General features: G+C 42.6%; 4 protein-coding genes across 6 annotated transcripts; 1 reads left to right on the top strand and 3 right to left on the bottom strand.

Annotated features, from left to right (window-relative positions):
* Positions 1 to 1,429: 1,429 nt before the first annotated feature.
* On the bottom strand, positions 1,430 to 6,210 carry tmem71 (transmembrane protein 71). The gene is made up of 10 exons (XM_019875076.1): positions 6,053 to 6,210; positions 4,915 to 5,024; positions 4,774 to 4,819; positions 4,265 to 4,498; positions 3,856 to 4,148; positions 3,533 to 3,727; positions 2,990 to 3,056; positions 2,801 to 2,868; positions 2,660 to 2,712; positions 1,430 to 2,372 (listed from the first exon to the last, which is right to left on the bottom strand). Exons 2-10 carry the CDS (start codon positions 4,940 to 4,942, stop codon positions 2,349 to 2,351), a joined length of 1,008 nt encoding a protein of 335 aa, XP_019730635.1. The 5' UTR covers positions 4,943 to 5,024; positions 6,053 to 6,210; the 3' UTR covers positions 1,430 to 2,348.
* A 402-nt stretch (positions 6,211 to 6,612) lies between these two features.
* Positions 6,613 to 12,405, bottom strand: znf622 (zinc finger protein 622). 2 transcript variants are annotated; one of them, XM_019875074.1, is made up of 7 exons: positions 12,166 to 12,404; positions 10,613 to 11,175; positions 9,832 to 10,136; positions 9,369 to 9,531; positions 8,863 to 8,975; positions 8,598 to 8,741; positions 6,613 to 7,752 (listed from the first exon to the last, which is right to left on the bottom strand). In XM_019875074.1, exons 2-7 carry the CDS (start codon positions 11,167 to 11,169, stop codon positions 7,619 to 7,621), a joined length of 1,416 nt encoding a protein of 471 aa, XP_019730633.1. In that variant the 5' UTR covers positions 11,170 to 11,175; positions 12,166 to 12,404; the 3' UTR covers positions 6,613 to 7,618. The 2 variants fall into 2 exon arrangements, with proteins under 2 accessions (XP_019730633.1, XP_019730634.1); XM_019875075.1 differs by having other exon boundaries at positions 7,619 to 7,752; positions 9,832 to 10,128; positions 10,614 to 11,175; positions 12,166 to 12,405.
* A 451-nt stretch (positions 12,406 to 12,856) lies between these two features.
* On the bottom strand, positions 12,857 to 15,439 carry epdr1 (ependymin related 1). Its single transcript, XM_019875077.1, has 3 exons — positions 15,106 to 15,439; positions 13,582 to 13,790; positions 12,857 to 13,287 (listed from the first exon to the last, which is right to left on the bottom strand). The coding sequence occupies exons 1-3, from the start codon at positions 15,351 to 15,353 to the stop codon at positions 13,094 to 13,096; spliced, it is 651 nt and encodes a 216-aa protein (XP_019730636.1). The 5' UTR covers positions 15,354 to 15,439; the 3' UTR covers positions 12,857 to 13,093.
* A 1,241-nt stretch (positions 15,440 to 16,680) lies between these two features.
* Positions 16,681 to 19,212, top strand: nol7 (nucleolar protein 7). 2 transcript variants are annotated; one of them, XM_019875130.1, is made up of 7 exons: positions 16,682 to 16,893; positions 17,275 to 17,335; positions 17,409 to 17,458; positions 17,531 to 17,620; positions 17,696 to 17,817; positions 18,006 to 18,083; positions 18,160 to 19,212. In XM_019875130.1, the coding sequence occupies exons 1-7, from the start codon at positions 16,712 to 16,714 to the stop codon at positions 18,228 to 18,230; spliced, it is 654 nt and encodes a 217-aa protein (XP_019730689.1). In that variant the 5' UTR covers positions 16,682 to 16,711; the 3' UTR covers positions 18,231 to 19,212. The 2 variants fall into 2 exon arrangements, with proteins under 2 accessions (XP_019730690.1, XP_019730689.1); XM_019875131.1 differs by lacking the exons at positions 18,006 to 18,083; positions 18,160 to 19,212 and adding an exon at positions 17,940 to 17,979 and having other exon boundaries at positions 16,681 to 16,893; positions 17,696 to 17,881.
* The last annotated feature ends 707 nt before the right edge of the window (positions 19,213 to 19,919 follow it).

Below are 19,919 nucleotides of genomic sequence, written 5' to 3'. Positions count from 1 at the left end.
AACTGAAAGTAGCTATTCAGCCTTAGCCCAAACAATAGGCCTAATCAAGACCCAATGATAGGGAGTTTAGAAACCAATGGGCCTCTTCACCATAGGGGCGTGACTAACCATCCCCACCCAGTCCTCAAACAGGCCACGCTCAGCCTTTTAGCGCAGAGCAACTTCCCGGAGTCTTCACGGAGACTTCAGGGTTGTCTACCGCTGACGAAGCTTCTGTGAGAGAAGCGAAACGTCCTTTTTCGTTTTTTGTTTTTTTTTGTTTTTTTTTTTGTTTTTTGACTGACAGAACCCTTTCTACGATGGAACTTTCCTGTACGACTGAGAGCCTCCACAAACAGTAGCCACTAAATAGTTTAACTTGTGTGACGTCACACCGCCGGAAATACCCGAAGACGAGAGGACCCAAGATTCAAATGGCAGACATTTTGAATTGTATTTAGTGATTTTAACTGCTGTCTACCAACGATCTAATCGTTTTGAAATGACAGTTATGCATTGTAAAGGGGTTCTAGAGGTCTCAAGAAAAATTTAAATCTTTGGTCTCTGAGCTTTAAACGAGCATTAGGGTTGTAAAGTAGAGTTTTAAATTAGCGTGAGGGTTTCAAATTAAGCTTGAGACAATTGCCAGGGTCCCAAATTGGCGTTAGGGTTTCAAAGAAGGGTTTAAATTAGTCTTAAGGATGCAAAATAAGGTTTTAAACTAGGTTTAGGGTTCAAATTAGGATTTCAAAAGCGTGGCAGCCATGTTGAGGGGCAGTGACGTTTGGATCAAAGGCAATGCATGGCAAAGTGAAATGACGTCTAACCTTCCTCTTTTCTCTCCCCAATATTCATGAATTTCCGTTTTTGTCAATGTCAAAGCGTGTGCTATGAATACAGAACATTGGGGAGGGACGCAGGTTTTTTTTTGGGTGGGGGTGCACCTGTAAAAGGATTTCAAAAGCGTGGCAGCCATGTTGAGGGGCATTGACGTTTGGATCCAAGGCAATGCATGGCAAAGTGAAATGACGTCTTACCTTCCTCCCTTCTCTCCCCAATCTTCCTGAATTGCCGTTTTTGTCAATGTCAAAGCGTGTGCTATGAATACAGAACATTGGGGAGGGACGCAGCTTTTTTTGGGGTGGGGGTGGGGTTGCGCCTGTAAAATGTTTCCCATTCCTCTTGTTGTAATTCTCCACCTTTGCGTGCATCACGCCATCCAGGCATTCTTGTTCTTGGCCGTTTTCTTGCCATTCACACATGTGGAATACGCTAACGACTTGGCCACTCATAGTTTAGCATTGCCGAAGGCAATTTTTAAACATGCCTAATCCTAAATATCACCCATGTAATTTCCATTATTTTTCATGACCGTACAAATTCATATAAAGACAAACAATGGATGAGTTGCTAGTCAGTGGTGGGGCACCATAAAAAGACAACGACAGTCTGAGTCTTTCAACAACTTTTAATGTGCGTCTAAGTATGAAATCAACCATAATGTTAAGTGCAAAATAAACACGTGTCATGTTGGTTACATGTGACATAGTGAATATTATAATTTGAATGGCTAGCATAAATACATAAATAATTATTCATAAATGCATCCTGAATAGCAAGTACTGTAACAAGATAATGCCGATGCATTTGGTGACCCAATGAGGACCTAAAAATATTTCAGTCAATAAAAACACCACATTTGGCCCTTTTTCCTCAATACAATCAAATATGCAAACGAGCCCTTAATTGAGCAAGACATTACCAATGTCTAAGAGAGATGTCCCCAAGTTCAGTTAGTGCTTGAAAAATCTATTTCTTGTGTGACAAAAAACAAACAAAAAAAACCTCTCACCCATGACAAAAAACTCAAACCAGAAAACCTCTGACACTCAACAATAAACACACGCACAAACAAACCCAAAACATGACAGATTAAAAAAACAAAGCCTTAGTTAAAAACCTCATTAAAACAAAAACACCTCTCTCACACTGCTTTTGTGTGTGTGAGGTTTTTTTTTCCTTTTGATATTTTTTTTAGGTGAGCGTGGAGAGGTAAATGTCATGACAAGGATGTCACATTCTGTGTGCAAGTTTTCACAAACTCTTATCATCAAGGACAAGTTTGGTCACCATGGTGATGACAATCGCATCATTGGTTGCCATGGCAACTAAGGGCACAATAGATGGAAGGAACACAAATGTTTCCTCCGGATTGTCTTTTGTTTATTTGGCACGCAATAATTTTTTTATTTCTCTTAATTAAATGTCAGAGTGGTTTTGTTGGGACACTCGTCATTGAGCTGTGATCACAAAAAAAAAAATGCGTGTGTGTGTGTGTGTGTGTGTAAGGGGCGGGAGGATCTCGCAGGTCACTCATTGCGTGAAGTGATGTCCTGAAAGTTGGAGAAAAAAAAAATAAAAATAGGTTTCAAATTTTGAGGGATTTTTCCATTTTTTTTAAATACATTCATGAATATTGTGGTCGTTATTACTTTATTTACTTCGGTCCTTTTATATGAAGCTTAAAAAAAAATAAAACGATTGCTTCCTGCAGTCATCAGTTAGGTTGTATTTATTATCTCAAGTTGGATTTACGGTGTACTTTTGGGGGGGAAAAAAATTCCTTCAGTTTTTGGAACCAAATCTCAGAATGGACTTTGTGGGCGTGCAACTGACTCACCTCGGTTTTGGCACACCTCCAGCCTCCTCCCAGCCGAGTCGACCTGCTCGCACCTGAAATGCGTCGATAATGTTGTTGCGTTGCATCAAAAGAACACAGCAAACATCAAGCGTTCGTTCCAATTGATCGTGTAACACTCACACAGCCACGTGGCCGTTATTGCGCACGCCGCCGCTGCAACACATGCCCCCGCACTGCGCACGAAACACCTGAGAAAGGAAATGATGCGTTCACAACATGACGCAAGCTGTGTAGCCGTCATTTGGAGAAAAAAAAAAAAAAAACGTATTCACCAGTCATAAGTTCAAAATGAAAACATCAAAAGTTTACCCCGAGCTGAGCATCATGAAAACGGAGACGACGAAGACCAAAGCGAAAAGAGTCATCGGTGTTACACCTGAAACGCACAAGACGGGCAAAGAATATAAAATCTCGTGTGTAAGTGATAAATTAACACATGATTCGAAACAAAGGTTAATAATGATTAAAAATCTGTAAGAACAGTAACAGAATAAAAATAATAAAAGTATGAATAAAATAAAGGTAAAAGTAATTTAAAAAAACAAAGTGATTTTGAAATAAAAACAAAAAAGTTTAAAAAATATATTTTGTCATAAAAATACAAAGAAGTTCGAATCAATCTAAAAAACGACATTAACCCTTTCATAACCTGGTAACATGATAAGCAGTCCACTGTAGTAACCTAAGTAAGCTGTCCCTGAAAGGGTTAAAAGTAATACAATTAAAAGAAAAAGAAATCTAATAACAGGAAATAAAAATTGTAAAATCTTCATGTTTTATATGGAATAAAAGGAAAACCTTTGAGAACCAAATCAGTATAAGAATAATAATAATAGTGAATAAAGAAACTACCTGTGCGTTGAGGCACGTCAGGCTGCCGGCAGGCGTTGTTGTAAAAGGTGGAAGGAGGCGGGACCTCAGAGAGCCCGCTGAGTGACTGGGCACAGCGCTCGGTTGATTGACAGATTTCCGAGCAAATCTCCTCCTGGATCATCTGCTTAGTGGGTGGGGCCTCTTTGTCAGGAGGGGGCGCCACTTCACTCGGATCTGACGCCAGAAAAATGCCAAATCAAAAGACTGTAGCTACTGAATATTCAATACAAAATATATAAAATGGTACAACGGTGGAGAGCACGTCTGCCTCGCTGTTTGGAGCATCTGGGTTAGAATCTCACCGTAAGTGAAGAAGCTGCAGCTGTTGTCAGCTTGGGAGCGGCTGAGATTGCACCAACTCGGCTCTTCCAGGGAAGTGATTCCTTCCTCCTGGGCCCAGTCTTGGTCCTGGTTCTGGATCACATCCTGTTTCTGGTGGTCTCTCTTTGGATCCAAGTCCAGGGCCTGATCCTGGCCCCTCCGAAAGACACCCCCAAAGACCCTGTTGTCCAGCCAAGTCTGGCAGCTCTCGCTGACATCGCTCAGCAGGCGAGCCAGGGAACTGCCCATTTTACGTCGCCGCCTCCGGAATACCCTGACAAAAGCAAAGGCAACAATAGGGTACGCTTCGATGACAAAACCACAGTCCGAACAATCAACCCAACCATCGACCGAGTCAGCTCAGCAAACGACCAGTCAGCCCATTCCCACCTGAAAACATTCTCCTTGTAAGACACGCTGGCGGCGCAGGGCGTCAGCGACACGTTGCCGTCCTCGTCCCACAGGAAGCTGTCGTCGGTCACGGCATAGTAGCCGTTGGTGAGGAGGCGGGGCGAACGGCGGCAGCAGCGGGAATGAACGTAGCCGTCCGACGGGGACCCCGCCGACGTCGACGAAGAGTAGCACAAGTACGACGAGTCGGGAGACAGCAGGGACACGTCCAGGCTGAAACGGACGCAGGCACATTGTTCATGATCATGTGGAAGCAAAATGGACAGAAGTCAGATGATTCTGAAACAGGAAGTGGACATAAATCAGGTAATAGCAAAACCGGAAGAGGACATAAGTCATGACAGCTAAACAGAAGGTGGACATGAGTTGATTGTGAAACAGGAAGTAGCCATAAGTCACATGATCTTGAATCAATATGAATCAATTCCACTGTGGCCCAACAGGGCGGAGACAAAAGCGCATGCAACAAGTCAAGCTGGCGCTGTTACCTCTGGTGGGCGGAGCTAGACCTCAGGTGTCGTTTTATTGGCGAACCTGAAGAGGAAATCAGCATTAGCTCATATGAGCATCGAGTGAGTGATGATGAAGATGATGATGACGATGAGGAAGAGCCGAAAAGGTTGACGTACTGGTCAGTGCTCCAGAGAAGAACGACATCTCGTTTCTTCAACAAGGTGAAGAGACCAAAGAAGGATGGGAGCGTCTTATCGGGATGTCTTCAGTTACTGCTGCCATCCATCTGCCGGATGAGCGACCAGTCACAGTACCCAAAATGAAAAACAAGCGTAAACTTCCCGTGAGTGGTGTGATCAACAAAATCAGGGAAACAGGAACTGAAGTCATGTCCTGAATGTGGGTGACTTCATATCGAACGTCAAAGTTGTCACAGAGCAGAGATGAACAAGAGGGCGTTTGTAGGCAGGAAATGGGCGACCGCTCCGGTTTCAGCTCAACAAATGTCCACTTATTGGTCATGTTGAAAGCTCTTGAGGGAGCGGGGGGGATCCACGCCCTCTCTTTTTGGGTGAGCTCATGGTCATGTACAAAAACTCAAGCAAGGGACACGCTGTACTCTGGGCCAGTGTGTGTGTGTGTGTGTGTGTGTGTGTGTGTGTGTGTGTGTGTGTGTGTGTGTGTGTGTGTGCTATTTCACACGCAAGTGTGTTTGTGCTATTTCGTCATGTCGTCCACATTACTCACTTAACGAAAAATTATCTCTTCATGTCCTCAACACCACACAGTTTGACTTTATTTTCATGTCACTTCCTGTTTTTTTTTTTTTCCTCCGTGCATCTGATCATGAGTTGCCCAGCATGCTTTGCGTCGAGGTGCTGATGCTGGAGCCAAACGCGTCACCGGAAGTGGACATAAAGCCACAACAGAAAGATAACATTTTGCGTTTTTTTTAAAAATACATCAAACGTTTTATTAAAGAAAAAGATTAAACTTTACATCTTAAAGTAAATTGTCTCTAGGCAATAAATATTTAGATGACGCGGAGATTATTTTTAGCTGCGTGCCTCACATATTTGTCCTATTTAGTCACGTTCTTGTACTTCGATTTAATAAAAGTAATTAAATACATGCATTAATTGGAACCTTTCACTTGATGACGATATAATTCAACAAACGCCACTTTCACCGTGTTGTCGAATGAGTTGTTTGGCAAAGTTGTGCAGCAACGCGATTACATCGTTGTTCACATTCCGTGTTGTTCAGTGCCCACAAAGTGACTTTAATCAACGAAAAGACAAAAATCAAACTTACGTGTAGACAATCGTCCGTCTTTCTCCAGATTCCGGTTGCAAATAAAAATTTTCCCCTTGGCGTTTTGACCGTGAAATCTTTGGGAATTTTCAAAGAAAACAAGAATGCGTCCGGTCGACCTCCTGCCTTAATCGAGACACACCGGAAGATTACTTTCAAAGTTAGAGTATATCCATTCTGCACTTTCAAATTAAAACAATCTATTTTTAAAAATTACATCGTTATACTGTATATAATTATTCGGCAACAGACCAAGTGGTCACCATATTTGCTTCAGTCAAGAGGTTCTGGGTTCAAACCTGGGCTGAGGTCCCCACGTGTTTTTCCATCTCAGATTCCAAAAACGTCATTGAAAATTTAAGGAATTGTCAACAGCGTGAATGCAAGTGGGAATGCTTCGCGACCAGTCATTTGTTTACTGGCAAGCTTTCATCCATTGTTTCGCGACTCTAAACAGACTGACTGCCCAGCAATCAGTCCAGAGTGCAGCCTGCCGCTCTTGGCCAATTTCAGTTACCCCAACGTGTTCAAATGTGATCAAAAAAATGAACAGGAAAATATTTTTGTTGCGTTCAAATGGTTTATTAGAACAGTCATCTGTTGACATTTAACTGCATTCTCAATATTCGTTTGACATCATCTCCATTTGTATGTCTTGTCCACAAGGTTGCAAAAGTGTTCAGATGTTGCAAATTTTGCTGTCCAGCTTGATGCAGAAAAAAGTGAAGGGGGGGGGGGCGGCAGGGATTATCAGGGCACCTTGAGGTACGATTTGAATTTATTCTGTGGCTGTGCTTGTTACTCAAAACACTTGTACCTCAAACCATCTTTCCCTCTTGAAATTAATGGAAAGACCATTAATCCGTTCAAATTCCCACCCACAAAATAATTGCGATGTGTATTTTACTAAAGAAAAATATCACGGTGCTGTATTATATTTTCTTGTAACATACTGTACAACAATGACATCTGTAAATAGACTAAGGAATTAAACTGTTTTTGTCACACTTTTTGCTTCAGCTCGATGTGCATTGTGCTGTTTTTTCTGGTGTGTGCGCCTTGGCCACCTGGGGGCAATATAAAGTTTATGTTAACCATTTCTAATCTTTAAGGGGTTTTTATCTATTTTTTGATTTGCTTATATTTTTTTCACAAGTTAGTGCATTATAGTTTTTTTTAAGCATTTTATTCAAGTTCAAAATGAATTTTAAAAATATGTTTACACTGTTAAAACACCACCACGTAGATCCTATTGGTTAGAGAGTCGATGGTGTTTCCCATGATATATTAGCATTAAGCTAGCAACAAATCTATGTGGTTGTTTTCGCTTTGTTAGCTTTTTTTTCTGACAGCAAACTTATACTGGGGGCGGCAATTAACAGCTTTCTTTGCCACCATACAGCGAACCCATCTCAAATTTTCACTCGGGAGTCCAAAAAATAATCACCCAAATGGGGACCCATATCTCGTTGCGCGTATCCCAAGGTAACGCTGTGGTAATTTTCAGGTCACAGATTTACACGAAAGCTGTCGCGTTTCGAAAACACAGAGTTCCATGCTGAGGTCTCAGAAGATGACTTGCGGGCGGAAATGTTTCTGCTTGGTGGCGTTGTGACTCATGCCCATCTTCAGCATCCACTTGGACTTCATCATCTGCACGTACTGCATGTCACGAGGAGCGGGACGCATGCCACTCAGGCCTAATGGACAACATAGTGGAGATTGGACATGTTATCAAGGTCGAGGGATGAAACATAATTAAGAAAGAGAGAGTCACTGTTCCCAGACCACAGCGAGAAAATTTTGCTGAGTATTGTTGTAAGATCTGAATTGTATGTGCTGCTGCTCTGTGTGTGTTCTCGCAACAGTTGTTTGAAGTTTTAGAATCACGGTAACACTGATGCTAATTCCCGCTAAACCATCGATAGCATTTTGCATTATGTTAGCAGTAAGCGATTAGAATTTCATTAGATGAAATCAAATGATTTGTTCGATCATGTTGGGTGTTTAAATATGCAATGTTTGTTTTTATTTCAATAATAAATCTCAGTTAGGAGTGACCAATTAAGACCTCCAAACTGCGAGTAAGAGTAATTTCTACAGTCTTACATTTTGTTGACAGTATGAGAGTGAGAACAGGTGCTAAAGAATATATGTCTTAATAATTTTAGGCGTCTCTCAATGTCTCTTGATTGTCTATAAAAACAGAAAATCATTCAGAATCATTTCCCATGTAATGCCACATAATTGTGAATGTGGGTGTTCCACAAGGCTCTACCCTCAGCCCCCTACTGTTTTTTTTTTTGTTTTTTTTTTTTAAACACAAATCTTTGTATTTGCAACACTGTATTTTTTAACTGTAATTTGGTACAGTGACTCAACATTTAGTTTTTTAATGACTTTCATGCCTTTAAGGCACAGAAAGATCCAATACTCCTCATTAGTGCTTGGATAACTCAAAACCTGTGAAAACTGACTGCATTTGCTCATGAAAGGGAACGATATAGTTTCTTGAGACAGCAGATTTTATGCATTTGTGACATACCTGAATCGCCGCCCCATCCAAGCGCTTTGTATTGGCGCAACACCCGTCCCACTGCGTTCCTGTTGTGACTCAGGGCCAGGGTCCTCTCGGTTCCAAAGCGTTGCTTGTAGTAGCGCATGAGGGAACGATGGCCGATCCTGGCGCCTGAACAAAAACCAAAAAAATAAAATAAAAATTGGAAAGAGAGTTATCAGATATGCAGCTCAAGGCACTTTTTTAAAGAAAAGATGAGACCTTATATCCTCAGGTCCTCCGTGACACTCACCTGATGGAAGTGTGAGCTCCATTGTCTCGTCGTCGTAATGGATGTTCTTGTCGTCGGAAAGCTCGTCGTCCATGTCATCGTCACGCCCCTCCCCTCTGTCTGGGTAGCTGCTCCTATTACCCAAACAACAACAACATTGGAATTGTTCACTCATTCAAAATCATTCCCTCATCTCCTCTTGCCCAATTAAAGTGAGAGTAGCTTCCTCGGAGCGGGGATTTTTTATTAGTGATAATTGCAAGTGAGTGAACGATTTCAGACACAGTGACTGCCTTGGGAATCATTCACTCATTCCCAGCTCTCCAATCACTACAATGAGATTTTTACAGGACTTTTTAGTCAACTACGCTTCTTTCACTTGATAGGGATTTTTAGTGTACTTCATAATGAACTATATCATCTATTGTGTAAATATCCCTATCAATGTCCACTATGTAATGGGGCAGAGGTTGGTTGCGTTGGTGAGACCCGATTTGGGTCATGAGTAACTTCACCTCCGTGGTTACCTGAAGTCGTAAAAGTCGGCGAACTCCAGCGCGGCGTCCCCGTCCGTGAAGAGCTTGCAGTGGCTTTTGTCTGTCATGTGTTTCTGCACGGCTTCTGTGGAGTAAAAGGAGCGTCCCTTCTCGTTGCACCACAGGCACACGTTGCCCGCGCCCACCTTCTCGCCTAAACAACAAAAACAACAGAGCACAGCCGTGCAACACAAAATCAAAGAAAATGTCATCATTGGATTTTGTCAAATTACAAAGCCCGGAATTCGCCCTAAACTGTTGATTTGAACTAAAATGGACGATATCCTTTTCCAATTTGTGCATAGGTCTTCAAGACTTTTTGGTGCAGCCTGTTCCGATAGACCTGACCCACCAATTTTTTTGTTGACTGGGGAAACTGATGTTGGTGGCCTTACAAACCACTCATCTGTACGTAACACATCAATGTCTACCGGTGAGCAGAACTGAGACTTACCGAGGTAGCGGACCAGACCCCTGAGGTCCACCAGGTACTGAAGGTCCGGGATGAAGAAGCTGTGAACGTGCGTCATGTGGGCGACATTGCGCATCAGTGACTTGGAATGATGCGAGCAGAACAGGCAGTCGGTGATGGGGATGGAACCGGGGAGGGCGGGGGCAGCTAGCCGCTGCGGGTTGGACGAAGTGGTTGAATCTTCTTCCTTATCCTCGATGGTCTCATCTTCATCCTCTTCCTCCATGTCCTCCAGGTCTTCCTCATCATCCCCATCTTCATCCATGTCCTCCCACTCCTCTGCAGGTTTACAAAAGCTTGGGATTTTTCCATGATAGATTTTTTTTACTTCATTTTGACATTTGTTTTTTTATTTTCATAAATCAGTTCGTTTCAACATGTTTTTCGAGTCTGTTGCTTCATTTTTATCATTTTCGAAAATGTTTCATTTTAATTTAGTTTCCATTCGTTTTAGTTATTTAATATATGGAGTATGTGTCAATTGCAATCTGAAAAAAAGTGTAACAGTAAGTACTGTGTAAGAATGTAAACTGAAACTACGATTATAAATACAATTTAAGTTCTTTTTTTTGAGCAATCTTTTGATTTTATTTTGTGAACAAAAATGTCATTTCAATTTTAGGTAGCCCTGAGTGTTCATTAACTACAATAACCTTGCTCCTCTGATGCCATGACAACACAACACACAAGTTTTGTTCAACGCAAATTCACGATATCGCAAATGCTAGCGATGCTGTATTGTTTAAAAACTTGAAAGCGCTGACCTTCCTCGATGGCAGGCCCTTCCTCCTTCTCTCTCCGCTTGGCCTGCTCCTCCAGCCACATGAGTCGCGGAGGTTTTTCCGGCTTGCTGCGAGCTGGCGCCTCTTCCCCACCCGTACCGGGCCGCCGGGCACTCCGCTCCTCCTTGAGGGCCTGCTGCAGAGCCTCGTTCCTGGCGTCTCGGTCCGCCTTGTCTTCGCCCGCGAGCCCTTTCTCCAGGTTCTTCTGGTTAAGTTTGTCCACCTTCTGGCGGGCGGCCTCCTGGGCGCGACGCTCGGCCTGCTGGTGGCGCTGCGACCGCAGGTGGTTCTGGAAGGCGTTGTTGCTGGAGAACTTTTTGTTGCAGATGGAGCAGGCCTCGACGGTGTCACTCAGCTGGCGCTCGGCGGCGGCGCGCTGCGACAGGACGCGCTCCTGGAAGTTGTCAGCGCTGACAGGGGGCATGTCGGCAACCTTGCGCTTCAGGTTGTAGCGGTGCCAGTCGCTCTTGTAGTGGGCGCGCTGCACCTCGCCGTCGGAGAAGGCCACGCGGCAGCTGATGCACGTGTAGGACGACATAGCGGCCTGAACACAGTATTAGTGCAACACATTACTCTCACAACATATGTGATAGGGCTGCAACTCAAGATTACTTTGACAATTGATTCTTCCTTTGTTTTTTTTTTTGTTTTTTTTTTTTTTACTTAATCAGACAGGATAACAGTTTCCCTCCCTTTATATGATCCGTAACAACATCAGGCTGTAGGGTGAAATTTCAGGATGAACTGAAAATGCACCTTAAACTTTTGGGTTGGACTTAATTTGACTTTCCGTAAACTTTTGATTGCACAAAATGTAATTTGAAGGGTTAAGAAATAAAAACAAATGATAGAAATGAATGGGAAGTTTATCATAAAGACGAGAACTGATTTTATTGAGAAACTTGGTATGGTACATTTGTGGCGAAATGTACATTTGCACACACCTTAACACATTTTCAAATGATTACTCACACATATATTTTACGTTGCACTCAAGAAATATGACCCGAAAGGTCAGACTTTTCTGCAGTTTCACCGATTTATACGATTTTGGGGTACTTTGCTTCTAAATTCTTTTTAACACAGAAAGTGATTCACACCTTTTCCTTTCAGTTCTACAAATTAACACCTCGAACACAACTTTTCATAATTACACTGTCTCTGTCTTCAAAATATTTGTGTGATAATGCTGGTCTCAAGTTCATCTGTCAGTATTTGAAATTTTACACACACCTACGTCAATGTGTATAATTGGAAATGGTTCGGCAAATGATGTGTTGATAAATAAAATGTCAGCTGTCTACAAAAATTGTTTTCATCAGGAGTGGTTCCATCGTTAATGAGTTTTTCCCCCTCTCGTTCTTTTGTTGCTATTTAAAAGCATGCAATCCTGTTTAGCTCGACTGTTAGCTTAGGCTAGCTTGCGTGTCCAAATTGAATGTCAAGAAATTGAAAATATATAGAAACATTAACGGGCGATTATTTGACCCATTTGATGGTCACACTAAAACATGTTCGGGTTGTTCATACTTACTTCCTTCACGGGCAGAATAGAGATACAGTGCGAATATGTTTGAGATGAAGTCTTAAACGTGTTCTCGAACTGCGTCGCGAGTGACGCTTACAGGTAACCTTTGAACCGCTTCTTCTTCGTTGGTTGCTTGTGGTTATGGTGCCTCTTAATCGCTCGGTGGATAAACCGGGTATTGCAACGTCATGTCAGCAACAAATATACGTAGACAACTGTAAATCTAAAAAATAAAAGTACAAATAAAGTAAAATAAAATTAAGAATTTATGGATTATTTTCCAAAATCAAATAAATATTAGTAATAGATCATTTTAGGGACGCACACACTTTAAAAAACATAACTTGTGTTTTTTTGGGGCAGGCTAAAACAATCATTTCAGTTGCAACAAGTTTTATGGCAACAATGTTAATTAGCACAATAAAGTTAGCATGTTGTTTTCTCCAAAATAATTTGCTGATTTGCTGTTATGTTTTAGTTGGATGACAATACAACGGACAATTACTTTTGTAAATTCTCATTTCTTGCGGGAAAGCCAAGTTTCACGTGATTAAAACTTAATATATTTTGTTGAATTGGCAAACTTAAAATTTCGGCTGAGTTTGTTGCCTTGAAATTTTGAATCCACCCAACTTTTTTCTTTTTTTCCCAGAGTAGACAACAAATTGTTTGACCCTACAATCATTGTCTGGGCACATATAGACAAACAGACTGCTTTATTATTGAACGGGGTTGTTTAATGCTTGTTTACATGGATGATTTATTCGGCAAAGTAGAAGACATAAATCATTCACAATCTATTTTTTAATGTGTCGTTTTTAAGACTCATGCTCCGCTCTTGTTGGTTTGATTATGAAATGAAAAGCAATAAAAATCCCATATCTTGCCTCGGGATGTCCAACCCCGGATGCGCCCCGAGCGGAACCCGAGCAACTCAGCAGTGCGAAGTGGCCATGGCGTGTGGTCGGGCCGCCTGGCAGCTGGGTGGTGGTGTGAAGACATTTGGGTCGCTGATGCCCAGCTGCAGGTTGAAGAAGCGCGTGGACGTGGTGACGCTGCTGTTCTTGATGTATGTCTCCTGAACCGGGTAGCAGTCCCGCAGGGTGTACACGCCCACCCACGTCTCATCTGACACACAGACGTACAAATATACAACTTTCACATATAAGCCACTGCTTGGACAACTTTGGCATTTGAGATACTGTACGTGTTTTTCATACAGTGGAATGTGGTTGAGCGCTTATGAAATACAGTGCAGTTATTTTTTTTTTTTTTATCAACATGGGGTCGCATAACCTCATGCTCTTCACTGTAGCATCTGTGACTTAGAATGTGTGTGGCTTTAAAAAAGACCCTGGACAGTTTTTTTTTTTTTTTTAAATATAATTGAAAATGTGTGATAACATTTAAGTGTGATCTCACGTTTGCGTGCAGGCTTCCTGTCGGACCACTCCTGCACCTCCACGTTGTCGCCGGGGCCGCCGATGATGTACTGGTCCTCAAAGGTGGAGTTGTCGGGAATGTCAAAGGGGTCCCAGGCCTCGGGCAGCTCAATCTTGGCGCATTCGCCCGTCTTCTGGTCGATCTGGAACATTAGCTTGCTCGCGTACAAGTAGATGAACTCAAAGTACCTGTGCATCCAATGAGGACAAGAATAAAGACGTTGTTGGTTGGTTTTTGCAGACCTTTTTTTTTTAATACAATCCCTCACTTGTTTTTTCCATAAAAAAATTGAAGCAAAAAAATCATGATAATTATAATGAGTGTCTATTTTGGGCTTGGTCCCGATATACCTAAAACAATGGGGGTCCACTGTATACAGATACTAAGCTCAGTTTGCTGCACGAAAATTAGTGAATTTTGGCAGAGAATAGAGTTGACCTCTGCATACTATTTTCCACCCAATATTTTTAAATAGGTATTCCTGTTTTCCCCCTGTTCTTCGTGGAAAATGTATATGAAGTGTTCATTAATATTTTCTTTTTTAAACATGGCTTTTCAATTGGTGTCAATGATACGTGGATTTCCGCTATCCGCACGCCGGCCCTGGTCTGTGAGTATTTTTATCTTGTCTGTTTCCATGTGTTGCTCCAGTTTGTTTTTTTAAATATTTTTTTAAATATCCATTGTGACAGTTATGTATTATTTGTTAGCGTTAAAGCTAAACAGACTTTCTCCTTGGCAAAACTACATAATTGTCTTTGTCTTATGTTTGGTTTGACATTAACCCTTTCAGGAACAGCGGTTACTCCAGTGGACAGCTTATCATGTTATCAGGTTACAGGGTGCATGAAAGGGTTAAACTTCAACTGGGTTTGGTGACAAACAGTTTGAAGCCTCTTTTTCAAAAAATTGTTCATTCTCTGCCACACTGCTGCTTGCCCACATGCAGCACAACCTCAAAACGAATTCAAGTATGAATCACAGATTTGTGAAGCAAATTTTGTACGTGGCATTTTTAGCATAAGCAGTTTGTGAATGAGGACCAATGCAGGGGACAAACATCCAAAGGAAAAAAAAAAGTTTCCTAGCTTGGGGGGGGGGGGATAGAGCAAATCCAAGAAAAGGGACGCAGAGAACATAAGTTGTTGAATAATGTCATTGTCATCTTATTTTTGGGAGAAAAATGCAATAAAAGAAACCCGAGAAGCTCCCCCACCCCCGACAATTCAAAGTCAAACCGGCACCAAGTCAAGCAAGTTGAGTCTTGCCACGTAACTGCTGCAGAAAAACACAAAACATCTTAAAATAAACACATTACACTGATTTACATTCAACGAGATGTGTTTCATTCTATAACAGTGTAACGCACGTTACATGAGCCCTTTCTGGGAAAAGTGCTGAATAAATACAACGTGCGTTTCGCAACAACTAGCATCAAAATGCTGACTCGGTTGTCTTTCGAACTTTTTTACTGTGCATGCGGTGTGTGTGTGCTCTTTGCACCTCTGACACGGCGTGTGCTTCTTGTGCTGCTGCAGCACCCGCAGTCTGTAGTTTTGTCCGTCGTAGGACACCGCGGCCCGGTTGTTCCTGCCCGTGCCGTGGTCGTACACAACCCACCTCCCCTCCCACTGCAGCGGGGCCTGGCAGGGCGAGGGTCCATCGTTCGACGCCTCAACCTCCAAATGTCGGAGCTGCACCGAGCCCTGCAGCAGCAGCAGAAGCAACGGAACGGTTATCAACTGCTGCATGGTAGCGTCCCTTCTCGTTGTTGACAGTACTGTACCGTAACTGCAAGACACTAGTGCCGTTCACAAAAAGATACGGGCCACACGGCTTCCGGTTAATGTTTCAGTTTAAAAGCTTTAAAAACTACTTCCTGGTGAGTTAACCCCGTAAAGAAATTTGACAGAAGATTCCAATTCTTTGAAAGTTGAGCCGTTTTTCGTCATTCTCAACTCAACATCATTTCTTGAGCACTTTAACAACCGCATATGTAACTAGTGCCGTACAGAATATTGAACAGACTCTTACTCTTAATAATTAAATATTTATGTTCCACTTAGTTTTCTAATTGTATAACGAATGCGAATCATCTCTTCTATATGTAATAATAACAGCAAATATAAAATTATATATTTATATATACATAAGTTTGTGTGTGTGTGTGCGCACGCGCGAGTAGTTTGCATATTCTCCCCGTGACGGCGTGGGTTTCCGACGGCTACTCTGGTTTCCTCCCACATTCCAAAAGCATGCACCGGTGGATAATTGATCACTCTAAATTGTCCTTAGGTGTGAGCGTGTGTATGAATGGTTGTTTGTTTATGTGTGCTCTGCGACTGGCTGGCAACCAGCTCGGCATTTACCCCGCCTAGTGCCCGAAGCAGCTGGAAATAGGCTCCAGCACGCCCGTGACCCTCTTGAGGATAAGCAGTTGAGAAAATGCCTAACGAACATTTAACCATACTACTGGTACGGTGTTAAAATGTAACAATTACGCATGTACATGATGATCATTAGACAGAATGTATTGGTATTCCAAAAACATGACCCGCGACCCTTGTGAGGATAAAGAGGTTCAAATGGATGGATGGAAATCACTTTGAGGTGTGATTGTGAGTGATAATGGTTGTTCGTATATGTGTGCCCTGCGATTGGCTGGCAACCAGTTCAGAGTGTACAGTACTCCGCCTACTGCCCGAAGACAGCTGGGATAGGCTCCAGTGCGCCTGCGACCCTCGTGTGGATAAACGATTAGAAAATGGATGGATGAATGAAAATCACTTTGAGGATTGTAGCTGCTATGAACACAACTGACCACCAGATGTCACCGGTGTGGTCTATTTTATATAAGGCGTTGACTCTTTATCCAAATCAATATGGCAAAGGCGTCAAAAGTTTCAAATGACTTCCTTAACCCATCTCTAATAACAGCCAACTTTGATCTGTATAACGGTAACAATAAAACTGTGAACCCAGTAGCGCCTTAAAAGATTCTACTTTCGTGTGGGCTATCCAAAAAAACAAACATTTTCGGTGTACCGGAAATGTGTTATTTTCGAAGAACGTACGTCACACAGCCTTTCCAGTTCGGGACCGCCCCAATATGGCGCCCAAAAAACGTGGTGTAACAGACAGCTTGTCCAAAGCGGACAGTGAAGAGATCATGGAGAGTTGGGGATTGGAATTAGGCTCTAGCGACGACGACGCACCCGATGAGGTCACCTTTGAGGATTCTAAGGCCCAGGCGCTCCGCAGCGTCAAACAGGCCCTGGAAAATGGTCGAAGGTAGGATAACTGCTAGCAGGCTAGCCATCCAGGCTAAGCCGTGTCTGGAGAACAACAAACAACAAGTCTGTCAGGGACACAGGTTTCTGATTATAACGCTTTAACTTCTTCTGACTACACCACTGCCGATGTGAAGAACGTATCTGAAATAATAATAGGTGCTGCTAAAGTTCTGTTTGTTGTATATGTTAATTTGCTCCATGTACAGCACTTTGTATGCAGCGATGGCTGTTTGAAAGTGCTCTATAAATACAGTTGAGTTGAGTTGAGATGTGAAAGGTCTTCGGAGTAAAAAGTGATCAAGTGAAGGCCAAATTGCCAGGTTGGTCTATGAGGTTTGTAGTGCGCAGTGAGATTTCTTGAGGTTTTGTGTGCTTCCAGGGAGAAGGACCTGCTGAAGGAGAAGAGGAAGAAGAGGTTGGAACTGTTCCAGGAGCAGAAGGTGCCTCTCATTTCAAGTCGAATAAGTTGACTATTTTAACTTTAGAGTAATAAATCTTTCTTTCACATGGCAGAAGAGAAAACTTATTTCTGCCAAACTTTTGGAGGAAATCGACTCGTCACAGTAAGTTTCCTCCACTTGATAATCTTTTCTCAGACATTCAGATGATAATTTTATTCTTCTTTCGAACAAAAGGCAGAGCCAGCAAGAAGCTGACACGAGGCATCAAGATGAGGATGAAGATCAGAAGGAAAAAACAAAGCAAAAACTGAAACACTCCAGAATGTACGAAAAAAAAAGTGCCACTTTACAATTATTAAGTGACCTGATTGTCACTGAGATTTTTCGTTTTCTTTTCAGGCTGAAGGGGAACTACGAAGTGACGACAGTGAAACCTCCAACACTGGCGTCTTCTCAGCAGAAGGCGGCCGAGGATTTCCTCCATTCGCGGCTTTATGGCGCGGGAAGTTGCCGTACCACCAGTAAGCGTGATGCCAAGTTCAATTTTCCATGCAGGCTACACTTTGTGGTAAACTTTGGAATGGATGATTCGTGATACAAAGTGCCGTTTTTTGATTGGCCGTTGCATGCAATTTTGAATCGCTGCAAAAGCAGTGAAGGTAGCATGAACAAAACCATCCAATTATGCTATCCTTTGTCTTCTTGTCAGCCAACGAGATGCTGTCCCTTCAAAATAAGACGGCGAGGACCAAAGGCGCAGCCTTTTGCTTTGTCAAGAGCAATTGGGGTAAGGCAAAAAAAAAAAAAAACGGAAAACAAAACCCTTTTGGGATTTGTTTTTGTAACATGTTGTCTTCCTTCAGCTCCCGAGCGAAAGAGCAAAGCGGAGAACCTGAAGCGACGCTGGATACACAAGCAGGTTCCCTCTAGCTGATCGGACCCCTGCAAAGACGCCTACTCGCCGTGCCAGGATGCTAAACACTGTTGTCCGTTGAAAGCGAGTCCACCCCGAGACTAAATGTTGTCCACTTTCCGTCTTGAGTGATGACCAATCACGGACAAGCATTATTTTGCATGAGGACAGTGTTGCCATGGCACCCGGACTTCTGTCGACATGTCATTGGGACAAGTGGCCGATGGCAAGGAATTGTGGGTAATTTGTCACGTTATCTTTGGACATACCTTTTTATGTTGCGATTAAAATCGTTTTTCCTCGATTGCTCCTGTCATTTGGCTCGCAGAAGCGCTGGCGTCTATCTCGGCTGCTTTTGAATGAGACAAGTGGTGTAATCCTCGGAATGACATGAAGAGCAAGAGACTGGTCGCCAGCAAGTGTCTGTGCAGGTCAAGATAATACACAATGGCCTGTCCGCCAGTCCGTGTGTGTATAAACAATGAATTAGTTGCAAGCCAAGGTCACATGTTGGTGAAAAACAGAGCTGTCACGTTATTGTATAGATAAACAGATTGGTCGCCGGTACAGCTATCATCATGCAATTTTTTTTTCTTCAATTTTGATGATTGATTTGCACATGTGCATAGCCTGTGTCATGTTAGAAGGCAGAGAAGAAATCATGCACTGCAGGCAATTATAAAAATTATGAATAAACATTGAATTAAATTATGAACATACCGGTATGATGTTGGCTAAACGTAAAAAAAATAAATTGCTTCTTTTGCTTGCGCAAGTCAACACACTGTTTGTCCTACAAGTATGTTCCAACGTACTTGCAAATGTGCTCAAATGTATTTCCTAGTCAAAAATATTTGCTCTTCATTGGCAGTTCCACCCTTCCCTAAGTATATGCTTGTCATTAGTCTTATTTAATTCTTGGCTGTATTTTTGTTTCAATCACCTCAATTTTGCTGCATCTGCAAAACGGAATGTGACCATAAAGGCTATCTGTTCTATTTTATTCATTCTTTGTTACTGTTTTTGTGCACTCTAAACAAAGTTAAGTTGAGAGCGTCTTTAAAAAAAACAAAAAACGCCATGCACGTCTACATACACACGGACCTGTGTGTACAAAGGGTAATAGGTCATTTACAGTACCGTGACGAATTTCCGGCAGACGGTGCGCATTATTAAATAGTTTAATGTGTTGTAACCCAAACACGGAGATGGACGTGCGGAGAGTCCATTTTGAGCGATCTTCGGAATGTGGGCCAGAAAATCCGATTCGTGAAACCTGAACATCGGATGCGATATGGGACTTGCTCCCCGCTAGTACACCGTGCTGTCGCGTAAGCGTCCCCACAGGTGTGCGTGAGTATGTCTTGTATCAAGTGGTCACGCGTTCACCGGCTGGCGTCCTTTATTAGCATCACAAGTGGCCGTAAACTCAATGCAAGTAACAAGAAGAATCATCATAATCTGTCAGATGAGCGGCGGCGTCTGCACCTCGTAAACCTGCACCGACTAAAAGCCAGGACCCCTCGCGACCCCACTCCCCACCCTTGACGCCAGCACTAAACTTATACAAAAAAAAAAAACAAAATGGAAACAGTAAAGGGGGAGGGTGCAAGGTTGGTGGGCTCACTGTTTTTAGGAGGGAGCAGGGGTCCGATTCAAGATGGCTACGCTGGGCCGACGTCACGCCATCAGTCAATCACTTATGTGGAC

Source organism: Hippocampus comes, unplaced genomic scaffold (genome assembly GCF_001891065.2).
Source record: "Hippocampus comes isolate QL1 unplaced genomic scaffold, H_comes_QL1_v1.1 scaffold20, whole genome shotgun sequence".
Lineage (NCBI taxonomy): Eukaryota > Metazoa > Chordata > Actinopteri > Syngnathiformes > Syngnathidae > Hippocampus > Hippocampus comes.
Note: the sequence above shows the minus strand (reverse complement) of the source record. Positions and strands in the feature narration are given on the sequence as shown.